General features: G+C 45.0%; 2 protein-coding genes across 3 annotated transcripts in view; both read left to right on the forward strand.

Annotated features, from left to right (window-relative positions):
* The first annotated feature begins 1,114 nt into the window (after nt 1-1,114).
* Nucleotides 1,115-7,778, forward strand: LOC135811394 (uncharacterized). Of its 2 annotated transcripts, XM_065324626.1 has the most exons (9): nt 1,115-1,511; nt 1,701-1,892; nt 2,379-2,522; nt 2,849-2,971; nt 3,253-3,463; nt 5,548-5,639; nt 6,266-6,306; nt 6,501-6,719; nt 6,909-7,778. In XM_065324626.1, exons 1-9 carry the CDS (start codon nt 1,412-1,414, stop codon nt 7,353-7,355), a joined length of 1,569 nt encoding a protein of 522 aa, XP_065180698.1. In that variant the 5' UTR covers nt 1,115-1,411; the 3' UTR covers nt 7,356-7,778. The 2 variants fall into 2 exon arrangements, with proteins under 2 accessions (XP_065180698.1, XP_065180699.1); XM_065324627.1 differs by lacking the exon at nt 1,115-1,511 and having other exon boundaries at nt 1,750-2,069.
* A 1,406-nt stretch (nt 7,779-9,184) lies between these two features.
* The window catches only part of LOC135811395 (uncharacterized), a 28,549-nt gene continuing 22,333 nt past the window's right edge, over nt 9,185-15,400 (forward strand). The window contains exons 1-2 of the mRNA XM_065324628.1: nt 9,185-9,470; nt 12,626-12,817. Coding sequence (XP_065180700.1) covers nt 9,362-9,470; nt 12,626-12,817 — 301 coding nt within the window. The 5' untranslated portion in view covers nt 9,185-9,361. The remainder of the gene's footprint in view (nt 9,471-12,625; nt 12,818-15,400) is intronic.

Here is a 15,400-nt window from a genome sequence, read left to right on the forward strand (position 1 = left end):
TCTTTGCCTGGTGGAAGGGCAGAAAGTTGGAAGACGTTGAAGATTCTCGATGCTGGGTACGAAAGTGGAAGCCCCAGGGAGCCTTCGCCACCATCGCCCTTACCTCTCGGTAGTGCTCAGAGAATCGGTCCCTCACCGGGCGCTAGGACTCACCAACGTACAATTACGCACACAACGTGCAAGACATACAATAGACAACACCTTTGACTAAACACTGACTATTCCCCATACTCGCATCACATGCACGACACTGCATTGGCCGACCTCTCCCTCTCTTCACCTCCGATCGCTGCTTCTCACGGGGACACACACGGAAGGCACTCGACGATCGGACCAACATATCCCTCAAAGAAGGACCAGATACATAGACAACACAAACATGCGGACTGAACTTTCGAACACGTCGTGAGACACGGGCGGCAAGTGAGTCGTTGATGAAGGGCAGTTTGATAACCGACTTGAATTGGTTGTGTCTGCGCTTGCGGTCACGCTTTAATAATGTACAACATCCAAGGTTGACATTAAATTTTGGTTCAAATGATCACAAGACCAGGGCTCTGCCAACCGTGGAAGTTGTTGTGGGGGGGGGGCACCGTTTCCGAACACTGTGCGTCCTCCGCCTTGCAAAATGCTGTCAACCAACAATATATGAGCCACAGGGACCGGCGGATTCTGCTCGAATAGGTGTCAGATTCTGGTCGAAAAGCAGTGAAATTGGCAGAACCATACAAGCCTTATGGCGCGCAATTCCTCGAATTCTGCTCCATCTTTTTATCCACATACCAACCATGCATGAAACTTACCAGAAAAAGTACCGAATTCTGCCAACTTTTCTGCCGGCAGAATCCGCCGGACCGTAAATATTATTATTGTTTTCAAGAAAACAAGGCGTATCTATTACCATGTTTTGTATTACAGGAAAGCTGATTTTACCTCAAGTGACAAGAAAACCCGGTAGATACCTTTAATTTCCGTGTTTGCCTGATGAGAATTCTCGTTTCGGCGAGCTGCTCTGCACGCACAATATGGACTGGTATGCTTGTAAATGCATGACGATAAAGCAGCTGCGGCCAGTGGGGGTTTGCAACTCCGTGCACGGAGAGACTCGGTAAGTACTGTCTACTGACTGTATCATTCATCAGGTCCTAGCCAGGCACAGCTAAAGCCTGAACAGAAGATGACAGCCGATCAATGACAGGTGAATGCATGACAGGCTTAGACATGGTGCTAACATTCTTCGTCAAGTCAAGTCTCATTGACTACATTGTACATGTATCGATGTTGGCATCAGATCGGATTTCTTCCACTCCAAGCAACCTTTCTATATTACGAAGCAAACAAGGTAGATATTTGAGACCTAGAAGAGGATTCGTATTGCTTCTCAAGTCCCTCCTGCTAACCAACGCCCACCATGGACTGGCTCGTCACGGCTGTTATCTTGTTGACTGGTGCTGGGAGCTTGATATCAGGAGCAAACGTTCACGGCCCGTCGATGTCGCCACCGCAACATGGTATGGTCATTCACTCATTCATTCTATGATTCGCCATCCGGTTAGGTGTACTGCAAGTAATAGTTCAAGAGAATAGTCGATATCCCATTGATATAGAGTGCTGCATGAAGTAGAGCTGCGCTTTATTCATCAGCAGGGCAGTTTTGCTCACGGTGGCTTCACTTCTTCCCTTTGTTGTTGACCGTACAGATACTTGCATGACGGAGTGGCTGAGAATCGCTTTTCCCACCAAAGACGTGGCGGATTTGAAAACGTACGAAAGAGTGCTGCGAGAACTGGAAACACCGGTGGATGCTAACTCCATCACCACGACAAGTCCATTCCTGCTGTCCTTTGTGTTCGGTGGCCAAGACAGCGCAAATCACTTTTCTCGATGCACAAGTAAGGCAAAATGATAAGAAGCGATTTGCAAATTTGTACACCGGCATTAGCAGGGATACTGCAATAGCCTGGAAAACCGCGGAATATGGGTAGTGAATGCTCTGTGATGATCACGGAAGAAGATGGTGACGTCACGTGTACGGATATGTAGTGAAGGTGTATTTTCGTCATTTGGAGGTACGTTCGGGCCTGGTTTAATCTGGCTTTGGAAAATGATTATTCATTCCTAAACTGTACCAGGTTCGGCATCGTTTTCCTTGAGCTGCGCTGATGAGTCCACATAGGATGAAACAGTTCGGACCGCAGATCGAGTATTTTCGTCATCTAAAAATTAATACGCAATAATATCTTCACTCGCTATAATAGCCTGTAATTTAATTCAGGAATTTCTCGTGACACTCAGTATGCAATAGTTAATTAATTAATTAATATAATGTAGCTTTTCCCCTGGCAGTGTTGTCTATGTTATCCGTGTACAATACCTAGGTGGACAATGCAGCCATCCAACGCCGTGCCATCATGGAGGTAGATGTATCTATGCTAACATTACATCCACCAATGGCATAGCCCACGTGAAGGACTACCAGTGTGTCTGCAACCCTGGCTATTCTGGTCGTCTTTGTCAGAATGGTAGGAGCCCAGGATTCATTTCCACATTCTCTAATACCCATCACAAAATATCTGAAGACCTTGCTGCAAATAGAGCTCAATACCCTAACAAGGGCAGAGCGTACTTCACAAGGGAGAACAAAGGTTCGTCTGATGAATGTTTTTGAACACGAAACTCGGAGTAACGAGAAAGCTTTTTTGGTCTCTGTATTTCTGCCTCGTGTAATACCCGTCACATGTACTTGTTGTTCTTCAGCATATTATTTTTACTAGATATTGAGTAACCATCATTCTCAGTTACTATTGTGTTGCATGTGATCTGCTCGCTATTGTGTCATGTCATACAGCACTGTCGGTGGTCTGCTCAGCACGTAATCCATGCCAGAATGGCGGAACGTGTCAGACTATTGGACAGACAAGCTATCGCTGTAGGTGCAAACATCTGTTTCGCGGCAGACACTGTCAGAATTGTAAGTGATCACTGACTGGTAAGACGTCTCATACCAAACACGACTGCGCCGTGGATGAGGTGGGGATGCATGCATACAATTACTCGCCAAAAGCCATGCTAAGCAATAGCAATGCCTCCAAAGCATCTACTTCAAGTAATGTAGACTGAGGTACATGTAGTAGACGATGAACATGTCACGTTGATACTGACCTGACTGAGGTATTAGACGATAAACATGATTGTCTCTTTGCTAGTGACCTGACTGAGGTTTTTAGCCTTGTGATCATTTTGTGTGCTCAGACTGGCTACAGGACGAGGTGCGAGGGATTGCATCCGAAATTAGAGAGTTCGAGGAGCGGCTGGTGAACGTGGAGGAGAAGGCATCTCAGTCTGCAGCAGACCGTGCCCAGACACTCTCGACATTCATGCGGTCACTCCAGTCCAAAGTCGACGAGAGCCTATCAAGTATGCACGCTTCACAGGATAAGAGGCTGGACGAAATTGAAAAACTGGTGAGGAGCTCTAACGAAATCTTTTTAACTTGTCTGCAGACTGGTGACAATTTATCATGACTTTTACATAAAATTCAAACAAATTCGAGCTAACCGATCATTACATGAGCTGCTTCAGCCTGCAGAGCCGCATATGACTTCTCTTCTCTTCTCATGGACACGTTTGCTATAATTAATAGTGTTCCTTACGTTGAGGCCATGGGGTGTGCTATTCTTAGAGCCCATAAATACATAACCAGGCTGATGTGATATGATGCTCATGTCTTATCATGTGACTATCACGTCATATATGTTGCCTGTATGTTACGTCACAACCAGCATGCGCCATCATGAACTAGTCGCCTGAAGTGCATGCTTGGCTTGACCTGGTTGGGCTGACATCACACAGACTAACTTAGTTACACACTATCAGAAAGGAGAATAATATGTTTCAACCCCGAGCTGTACGCCTTTTCACCATCGACCCTCAGGCAACTCAGAAGTACGGTTGGGGCGTCTTGCAGTTTCGATTCACATGGAAGTGTTTGAACTGGCAAGGTCATTCCTGCCACCCCGTCAACGCCAAACGCCGGTCTCCTGTCGATTTGATCAAAACCAGATTGACCTGATGGTGCAATAATGCCAGGACGTTGTTTAAAGCAGCAGGAAATCTGAGTTAGGTGTTATCTGAGTGATGGGTACGCGTCTATCGGTTCTAGCACTCGCCCACCAATCGGACAGGCATGTGTCTTGCCTGTGAAAAGAGACGTGCTTGAAAAGTTGAAAGAAATAGCTCTACAGCACAGGAGCGAGACGGTGCTTCAAGCTCAACATGGAAACAACTATCAGTGAAATTGTTTTTGAAGCAGGATGTAAGCCTCAGTTGAGCCTTAGTGAAAATAGGCCGACATCCATTAATAATAATTGCCTTTTCTGCATGAAATTATACCTCCCAGCATTGGGTATCACCCTCGTATGTGAGAACTGGCCCTGTGTGGCTTCAAAGTACAAGCCTCATTGCTTCACAAAATCTTGGTCAATTTGTCTTATTACGTTTTCCTCCGCTGGTCTCGCTCTACCTCTTTCAGGCCACCTCTTTTGTAACCTGATGATCATGATATGTGTGCGTGTAGGAGTTGAAGACTGAAGTTCTCCCCTCGTTCCTGAGTGCAAATGCCCAAATCGAAAATATCGAACATTCGCCCATTAGTGGAGGCGTGATGGCTTATTTACACCAATACTATCAGATGGCAGAAGTTTTTCCTGAACTATTTCACCTTGAAAATAATAATTTAACAGTTCCCGTAGTGGAATAATAGTTTTTAAAAGAAAAACTCAGACAAAATCTGTTTCACCATAGGTCGTCAATACCTCCAAGTTGCATTGTGGGCCAGTACTAGATGGGTCTCGCAGTGGGTATTGCAGTGCACCCTATGGGTATGGCAATGGTCTAAGCTTTGTTTCGTGTGCATTGTCTTGTTGTGTGGCTTTCTCGCTGTGAACGGCCTTCTCGTCTGCTATCAAACATTCTCAGTAAGTAGCAATCTACACATTCTACAGGGACTTAGTGTCTGGAATGTACTCCCAGGTAACATCGAATAGAATTTGTAGTTCCACGGCTCGCAAGTGAGGGGATTTACTAGTGAAATATCTGTTATATCAAAATAATTCATTCGTTGTCTACCTTCACTAAGGAGCTGTGTTTGGGCAATCAGCGACTATAATCTATAATCTAATAACAAAAATCCTTGCCGTAGTGGAGATGTTCAAGCATAGTTGTCTGGCCGAAGGAAGTATTGTAGACCACGGTGATAGAATGGCTAGTGCATTTATGTCTTGCAATGTGTCACACAGCTACATCATGGCTTGCTTATTATAAAATCCAGTGATTCTACAGCCAAGGACACATGTATGCTTCTTCGAGCTTTATTCAGGCGGATGGTCTGAATGAAATGCTATTGCCTCCTTGAGGGAGTGGTTGAGTTTCTGCGGATGGCGTAAACTCAGTCTGACTTAATCTCATGCGGGTCATGATTTAGTTATTGCCTCTCCACATCATAGTCTGTTGAAATGAGCTTGATGATGGTGCTTTATACGTCCGTAGGTCACTTCGTCTGGGTCAAGACGTTCTCAGTTCTTTGCCAACGTCATGTAAAGATCTGCAAAGCGCCAAACGTAATGTTTCCCTTCCGTCCGGTGAGTGGCCATTGTCATTCTGTACGTATGGTACAGCAGGTCAATCTAGTGTTGATCAAATCGACAGGTAACCGGCGTTAGTGTGAATTCTAAGGTGTGTTCACAGAGGCTCTAGGCCTGTGGAGGGATCTCATTATCCCACAAATGTCATGTGTTCCGGAAAGAATAGAGCAAGAGTATATCAGAGGATTAGGGTACCTCGACTCAAACACTACAAATACGGTCTCTTTGCTGCATATGGCATTTGAACTGTTCACCAGCTTTTTTAGCATCGCCCACCATCAGGCTGGAAACAGAAACACGTGCGTACAAGTATTGTACTTAGAAAAGTTGTATCAAAAGAAGTTTAAAAAAGAGTAAATAAGTACATGTACATGTATAGGAATTGCGACAGTCAAGGCGTTGGTTGGTATGAAGACGTTGGTTGGTATGCCATCAGTATAGAGAGTGTGTTGACGATAGCGCTGGCAGAGGGAATGTTTGAATTCAGAGAGAAAGGGTTCCAGTAATGAGAGACCGCGGTGAACACGTCCAAATCGTGCTGGCTTTGTGGAAAACATATAGTTCGCAAGTTCAAGGCTTGACAATTTTGTGAATGCACTGGTTTGCCTTTCCCTAACCTGTAGGTCTCTACAAGATTGTATCCTCACAGGGAAGCATAATTGAGGTAAGGGAGATTGAAAGATGGCTTCTTGATCAAATTCGTTCCTTCTGCCTCCTTTCAGGATCACTGCTAACATTATTGAGACACGAACATGTACATTGCGACTCTCAAGCTCAGATTAGATGATTAGTGGAATTCCCTGTTCGTACAAGCCTAGAGACAAACGTGTTCGCTCTTGCATGTGCTGTGTTGTTCAGGTTTACTGTGACATGGAGCGCTACGGGGGTGGCTGGACACGGATTGCTTACATGAACCCTGCCGAACAGCGGCGATGCGCGGGCGCTATGCAATTCCAAGATTTGCAAGTGCCGGTTTGCAGACGGCCTGTGACTGTATCACAAGGCTGCTCAATGGCAACATACCCTTCCATGGTTGGTGATTACAGCGAAGTGATGGGATTCGTCACCGGGTATCGGGTAAGTCTAGTTTACCACCGTCAAAAGTCACTCCCTTCCCCTGTGAATGTATTATATACTCCATGTTATGAGAGTCAGCTGCATTGGCCTTCAGTACCTGGCATTGTACCTGAAAAACACAAACAAAGCTTTCATGATCAATATGATGAGCAAATTTTCTCCTTTTTGGTTTCACCCTTTCCCATTCAGATGGCATCGATGGACGCCTTTGCTCACCGTTCCACCATTCCACTAGACAGTTACTATGTTGATGGTGTGTCACTAACATACGGTTCACCTATGCAACATCTGTGGACATACGCAGCAAGCTTTGACGACTATGTGGACCCCAGCTATCACTGTCCGTGCAGTGCACGTCCGGGCCACCAAGCGCAGGCATTCGTGGGCGATCATTACTATTGCGCAGATCGAGGGAACGTCTGGCGAGAGTGGGCGTTTACTGCTGCAGACCATGCGTGGAGCAATACCAGCGAGTGTGGTTCGGGAAGTTCGTGTTGCGATAGCCCGGATATGCCTTGGTTTCACCGCCAACTAGACACGAAAACGTCAGAGAAAATACAAATAAGAGTCTGTTCTGACGATACCGCTAGGTCAGAGGATATTGGAATTGACGAAGCCGCCATTTTTGTGAAATAACGTCGATTCTCTCACATGACGAAAGCTGAATTTTTATGTTCAAAGATAGAATTGCCCAGCTGTAGGTTTCATTCTCTGCTTGGATTACCAGTAGATTTTATAGCGAAAAATGCGAACCTTTCTGCTCTCGTCGGCGAATCCACTCCTGCTTACGATGATTAACACCATTCGTGATCAATTTGACTCACATTGTACATGCTTTCTCCGCACGAAACTCGGAGTTGCAAACAAAGGCCAAGGGGTCTTTCTTTTTACAATATGTTTTTTCCCTCTTCCATCATTTTACTGAACATAGTTTCCATAGTTTGACACTGCACGAATAAACACGGTATTGTATGGTACAGACTGTACCATGTATTTTCTTATTTTACTTAGGCATTCCCAACAGACCCTAAGGTATTCTGACAAGGTGCTTAAGATGAATGAATGTGTTAAAAGTTCCTGGCGGTATGAATTGGGGATATGATTTGTGCGAAGGGATTCGGGAAGCGCATTAAAGCGGTCAGCACCAAGGAATGAAATAGATTTGTAACCAGCTTGAGTTTGCACAATGGGTAAAGAAAGGGAATTATTGTCTTGGCCGCGGGTGACTCCATCTGTGCGAGCGCAGTCACGGCGAAGGGAGAACATGTCAGAGAGGAGTGAACTGCAGACATTGTGGATGCAACGGAACACGAAGAATATGGACTTAGTATGATATCTTTTATTCACATGTCGATTCAATTAAAATTTAAATTGTTGTCTCCTCGCCGGCAGTTTAAAGGTGATTCTTTAATGTGTACAAAACATTTAGGAAACTTCGCGTCTCAACTCAAGATTTGAATTTTGAATCGTGGTAAATAGACCGTTTTTGGAGTGTGGAGTTGAGAATTAACATTTCCTGAATGTGTAAACGGCTGCGCTGGAGTTGGCGGACAATTGGAAAAGTGTGCAAAACATAATGGTAATATATGCACACATGGCATTGCTAAGCTCACGGCTTGACCGTTCAAGGTCTTAAAGCCATACCCGCACGTACATGTACATGTATTGAAGAAATGAAGTAGACAGTTGTCTAAAGTCCCTAGGCTGCTTACAGTGCTCTATGTCCAGTGAACAGAGCCAGTAATACAAATATTACCCAGCAATGAATCAAAAATGCTGTCTGGTGAAGTGTTTTCACACGAAACTCGGAGTAACAGCGGAAAGAGACTTGTTTGATTCATTGCTGTGTAATATTTGAAGAAATGAAGGAAGTATTCCCTCCGTCTATTTGCTACAAATACGAAATTTCGAAATCTACTGGTTCGCATGATTTGTATAATGATCTTTGTAATCATACCGCAAGTTGTTGTGTTTTCTCTCGGCACGTCTGTAGAGCTGGAAATTGCGCCAGGCTTTCCCCAAATTCGCCTACTTATTCGGCTTTTCCCTCGGCTCAAAAATACATCAGATTCGGCTGCAAATCAGCATAATTATTAATTTTGAAACACGACTGCATGCAGCACCATGGAATTTCAAGTTCAGACATGATTTTGGCCGTAGTCTGAATCGTCCATGCTCAGTTACATCCGGATTATGGGGATACTCCCAGTCGGGTGGCGCTATGGCCCCTGGCCTATCATAGCTAGTCCTACGTGTAGCCGCCCAGGCCGAGCTGTAGAACTTCAGTACAGACCACAGTCTACAGACTACAGACTACAGACTACAGTACAGTCCAAAGTGTGTGGAGGTCGCGATCGCACGATCAGCGCCAACTGTCCAGGCCTGAGCCGTGAGTGTGAGTGTTTCGTGACAGACTCTGCCCCGCAGTGTCCCACCGTCAAGACTTGTGAGTGGGGCCCGATCTGTTCGCGGTAGACCTACGCAATGATTTTTTGTTTGAATGAGAAATAAAAGCAAGCTTTACTGCAGGAACGTCGATTTGTGACTAGCGCCACTGTTTCTATCAGTTCTCTTGCAAGAAGGACCCTAATCCGTCTAACCCTTTTAGTATTATTGCTGGACCACGGTGCTATAGCGGAGGAATGGCGCCGAGTGGGAGGTTTCGTGCACCTGCCGATTTGTTGCCGCTGGCCTTTCTGCTGATCATGGCCTGGAATGGGCAGTGCTTGAACGCGACGACGGCTTCCGTCGGTAAGTCAAATCAGCCACTGACTGTCCTCTGCTCATGCTACCGAGGATTCTAGTGCCTATCAGAGAGGGCCAGCTACGTAGTCTCAAATCAAGAGTAGAACAACCCGCAGATTGTGCAACGCCTGATCCAGCTCTCAGTCTGCGTAGGATCTTTGCGTCAGGGGGACTCTCGGATCATAAACAACGGTGCCCTGCCTGGAGACCAACCTTGCGCTGGTGTGAAGCGTACACCTACGCATGACATCAGCAGATCTGAGTCGGAGCATGCTCGGCCAAGACTCTTTTGCAGAGCTGGATCAGGCGTTGGACACTCTGGGGGGGGGGGGGTGGTGGTGTGTATGATTGTACTCTTGCTGACATCCATGACAGGATTCTGTTTTGCTTTTTACGTACCTGAGCACACATAGCATGAACATGAAATTAACCGTAATTCCATAAGAATGGAGGTACATGTACATGATTGTACCACACTTGTCTGTATCTCTCAGCTCCGCACTGCATTCGCTAGTCACCAACAAAATTATGCCGTCTATTAGTACATCTTGATAGTCACATAGTTTATTCGAAACTCCCCACTACTGTACAAGTTGTGCACTTCCCCTGAGAACGTCTTTGACCACACCAGTAGCTTCATTCCAAGTTATGGTGATGTTTGGAGTGGCGCATATAAAAGCATGACCTATACAGAAGCAAGACTCGAATAGAAGCCGATTTGTTGAAGCGCGCTGTGACACAGAAACATGGTTTGAATAGAAGTTGCTCTCCGCAAAGTACATGTGCACGTACCTGCGTGGCAGTATGCACTGCACAGTGCAGACTGATGATGTTGCCATAGAATTATGTCTTGAATAGAAACATGGTTTGAACCCCGGCTTATACGGCCGGAAGCACGTGCTTTTATACGCGACATCACGGTATGTGGAGTGGACTCTGGCATCAAATAATCTAGCTGCTGCTTTGATCCGGCAGAGTTCATCAGTGATGTTGATGAGAGCAGCCGTATGGAGGACCTGGTGCCTGTATTCACTACAACAGAGTCATGCTGTGGTCTTGTGAATGAGGTTGGCGGGAAATTGCATTGGGCAGGGAGTTTGGTATGTCCAGCATCTTAGTCAGTCTAACGTTAGTATCCATCTGCAAACACCTGTACACAGCAAATTGAATGATAAATTTCGCCAGCTTGAAATTTTAGGATTGCTGGTTCTGTGAACAAAATACCAAGGCTTTATTGAGATGTCACGAACAAATTCAAGGGAAAGTGGTTCTATAAAATTTGTTCGTGACATCTCAATAAGGCCTTCGTAAAATGTCGTCTCAGCTGGTTTGTTTATTGCAATCCTTAAACTCTTTTCACATACATGAAAGTTTCTCAGGAAACCACTGACTGTGGAGTTCCGTACTCTGGGGTGTTACAGGCTATGCCGCTAAATTGTCCTTTGAAAAGTGCTGAATACGACGAGGTCAGAGTCTAAACACAAGTTAGCAATGAAACTAGGTTGATGTATGTTGTTACTGAGAGTTTCATGGTTATCCAACAAACCTCGGACAAGAGAAATGAAACATACTTCAGCGTAGTTCCATCTTAACTGTCAACCGCCCTCTTGGCCCACATTCACAACACCACACCGTAGCGAGGGAGTTTGTTCTTGGGTGAATGTTCCATAGTGTGAAGAGGTGGACGGTTAAGATTAATTTGTCGCTACTTTTGAGTTAGTTCCGTTTTTAACCAGGTCCTGTGTACTCTGGGGTATGTTATGGACTCCTGGCTATACTGAACCCTATCCTGAGCCATGGTGACTGTCGTCATGGTGACTGTCGTCATGGTGACTGTCGTCATGGTGACTGTCGTCATGGTGACTGTCGTCATGGTGACTGTCGTCTGTGTTTGTTTGTGATAAGTCCAGTAGTACGGTTTATGACCACTAGATAGTGCAGAGTTCCGGGTTTGTCGAACACATTCCTAGTTCCTGGATAGAGTTGACAGGTCTTCACGCGAAAAAGATTCTACCTGAAACACAAAAGGGCGTTTTGCTATTGGCTATGGGTCAGCGCTGTGCAGAGTAAAGAGATGTTGCTGTTAACTTTTAACACAGGCATGTTATCAATATTCTCATGGTAGCATCATTCGCGAAGACTCTCTCGTTTTATGCTAAACCTGGGAAGAATACAGCAATGCTTCAATTCAATTCATGCTTTCCCCAAAATCACCTATTTGACTTTTCGCTCGGCTCAAAAATAAATCAGATTCGGCTGCAAATCCGCTGATTGTTCGAAAATATGCTGCAAAAGTGGATTTTACCGGAAAATCGGCTAAAAGGGTTGTTGGCATACATAGCTGTATTTAATTTAATTTTACAGTACTAGTATTGGCTTCAAAATTGGTGAGATTTTGGAAGATTTGATAGATTGTCAGCGACTCTGAAAGGAACCCTCCAAAAATCGGCGAAAACCTTAGCGATTTTTCGATAAACCTAGTTTTCGGCGAATATTTCGGCCGGCCGATTTGGGGATTTTACTAGTCACAATCTTCCTAATGGCTAATGTTCGTTTGAGAGGAGGTCAAAGGACACGAGTCACATGACCTCAACACACTAGTACATGTACTACAAGTACTGAAGTAGAGAGCTCGAGCGGTCATGCTTGCACCAACATCATAGGGGTCATGCTTGCACCAACATCATAGGGGTCATGCTTGCACCAACATCATAGGGGTCATGCTTGCACCAACATCATTCGTTCGTAAACGCACTTCGCACCAACTTTTGGAAGATTTTCGGCGATTCTCAATGGAATCCTCCAATATCGGCAAAAGAAGCTTAGCGATTTTTCGACAAGTCTTGTTTTCGGCGAATTTTTCGGCCGGCCGATTTGGGGAAAGCTTACTCAGCACAGGAACTTGCATGACATCATGTTTTTGTCATTCACTCTCACTGCAGGTACATGCATGACATCATGTTTTTGTTATTCACTGTCACTGCAGCTATATGCATGACATCATGTTTTTGTCATTCACTGTCACTGCAGGTACATGCATGACATCATGTTTTTGTCATTCACTCTCACTGCAGGTACATGCATGACATCATTTTTTGTCATTCACTCTCACTGCAGGTACATGCATGACATCATTTTTTTGTCATTCACTCTCACTGCAGGTACATGTATGGGACACTGGTTACGTAATTCATTCCCAAGTGACTCTGCTGAGAAGCTGGTGAATTACGAAAATTTACTGCAAGCATTTGAAACGCCAGTTGATGAAGCATCCCTGCCACAGACTAATCCACTGTTGCTGTCTGCTATTCTTGGCGGACAGGAAAGGTCTGCCAGGTTTACGCAGTGTGGAAGTAAGTTCAAGTCAAATTCTCTCAGACTATGATAGAATGACTGTTGAAAATGTAATTCTAGAACTATCACCTCAAATTATGTGACCGTGTTGATACTACTTCTATGACGAGTATATTCGCCATGCATTGCGTCCAATCTGACGAGTATACTCGAGCTACACTTTGTGTGCAGTAAGCATATCGTGCGCACTGGATGGTTGTCTGTACAATGGCAGCGATAATTCTTGAATGCAATATCGATTGTCCATCACGGCCTTAGTCAACTTGCGTGATTCATTTGTTCTTCCAAGTGCAATGAAGCCGTTAGACATGTTAATTTACCTCGCCTTGTTCGCGATTCTAAAATTGCTATTGGCGCATCGCTTTTGAAATATCCTCTCGCCATAAATAGATTATTCCCGTAGCTATGCAGAAGACGTTACTTCAGTAACGTCTGGCGCTAGCCAGGGTCCACACAGCTTTAATTTGGTGTTTGTGTGTTTGTTTGTTTGTTTGTTTGTGTCACGGCTGGAGCTATCCCGTATCTGTCCCGTATCTGTCCCGTATCTGTGACTACAAAGGCTCTACAGGATTGTACATAACAGCTGTGCACAATATTTGCGGGCTCCTGTATCTGTCCCGTACCGTACCAATATTCGTCGTATTATGTATACGACTCCCTGATGTAGAGGGAGATTTGGAAAGAAATAGGGAGACGAGGAGGAAATTAAATTAGAATAAACGCCGAATAGGTGATAGGATGCGTCAGCATAAACATACATGTACTTTGGAAGAGAGATCCCGTCGTCTCCAAAATAAGCGTGAACGAGTGATTCAGCGCCGGTCACAGGAAACGTCGGAAGAGAGATCCCGTCGACTCCAGAACCCCCGTGATCGGCAGAGTCCGCCGGTCCCAGGCAACGTCAGGACAGACATCCCGTTGAGTCCAGAACGCCCGTGATCGGCAGAGTCTAAGCCGGTCCCAGGGAATGTCAGGACAGACATCCCGTTGAGTCCAGAACGCCCGTGATCGGCAGAGTCAGCGCCGGTCCCAGTGAACGTCAGGACAGACATCCCGTCGACGCGCAGAAAAACTAAATCTGCAGCCTCTTTTGCCGTCGGACAGGATACGTATTATAGTAGAATGTAAAGTTATGTAATGTCCAAATTTCCACGTGAGCAGCAGGTCACTCGCGTTGATTTTTCGACGTGCGAGCCAAATAACGCGAGCTGAACTTTCGCGTCGCAGACATCCGGTCGACGGGCAGAAAAACTTAATCTGCAGACTCTTTTGCCGTCGGACAGGATATGTATTTTAGGAGACTGCTAAGTTATGTAATGTGCTCCACAGGCAACCATGCATTCGGCGTCGTCATTGGCTCAACAGGTCAATGTACATGTATTACTACAAAAAGGCCAGAAAATCCGATTACTGTATTAAAATCAACTAATTTTCGCTGGCGATTTAATTTCGCTGATTTCACCGCTTGGTACCAACCGGCCAAAGTAAATCGCAGGCCAAAGTTTGTCATACAGGCAAATGATGCATGATTGAGCAATGGATGCATGTCAGAGCAAAAATACCGATCGATTTCAAATTTTACGTGAAATTGCGCGTCACGTCGGAAATAACGTGCATCTTAACCTCTCTAATAGAGAGGTTTCTATTTCTCATCGGCCAAATTTTGTTGATTTACAAACCTGATGATTATTACAGAAATAACAATCCGCAATAAATTCTGCAAATACTTTTGCCTCAGTTCTTATAACATGTACGATGAGCTAGGCAAAAAAGCATAAAAGCATAGCGTAGGGCCCTGAGCTTCCAAGCTCTCTCGTTAATTGTCATCATTAAGGTCCTCGAATGGCTATTCCAACAGTGTTTTTGCCGCTACGACACGTAAAAATGAGGTGCCAAATTGAAAGCGGGCTTTGATCTGAACTCATTTCGCAGTTTCTGTTTAAGTATATTTTTGAGACTTTCAAGTCATGCAATGGGATTTCACTTGACGTTTTTGAATGCCGCGAGTTCTTTGCAGTTTGAGTCGTAGTTTTAACAACGATTTTTCTGTGTGCTGTCTTGATGCTTTAACTGGAGCACGATAGGGAAAGTGTTGGTGAGCCTAGAGGTGTCCTTGTGGTGTATGTGCAGTTTTTTTTCTTCTACAAAATCAACGTATCTCCAGACACTGACGATAATAAGAAGTGTGGTTGTGGCATGGCCAGCAATCGAGGACATCTGAGAGATGTAATTTTTGTACTCCTCCGAGGTGTGATTTTTGGCGTGCTGGGCCAAGCACAAGGAAGCCATCTGCAAAAAAACTGCAGAAAATGGTTGTTGTTTGATCCTTTGGTGTAATCTTTGTTTCTAGCCGAAGCTAGTTGCTGTTTGGAGCAGAAACGCTGAAATTGACTATTTTCTGCATGTACTCATACATGTACTCATGTACTCAGGCATGCAGTCTCACTCGTATTTTAGCTCTTTTTCTGGAATGGATGCTGCTCTGCGCCCCTTGGTGAACATTTCCTGCGCTCGTGGGGCAGCTGAAAAGGACCACTGGTATGTCTGGTTCCTGGTTTGAAAGTGGAGACTCGACTTTTGTG

This window comes from Sycon ciliatum, chromosome 3 (assembly GCF_964019385.1).
Source record: "Sycon ciliatum chromosome 3, ocSycCili1.1, whole genome shotgun sequence".
Classification (NCBI taxonomy): Eukaryota; Metazoa; Porifera; class Calcarea; order Leucosolenida; family Sycettidae; genus Sycon; species Sycon ciliatum.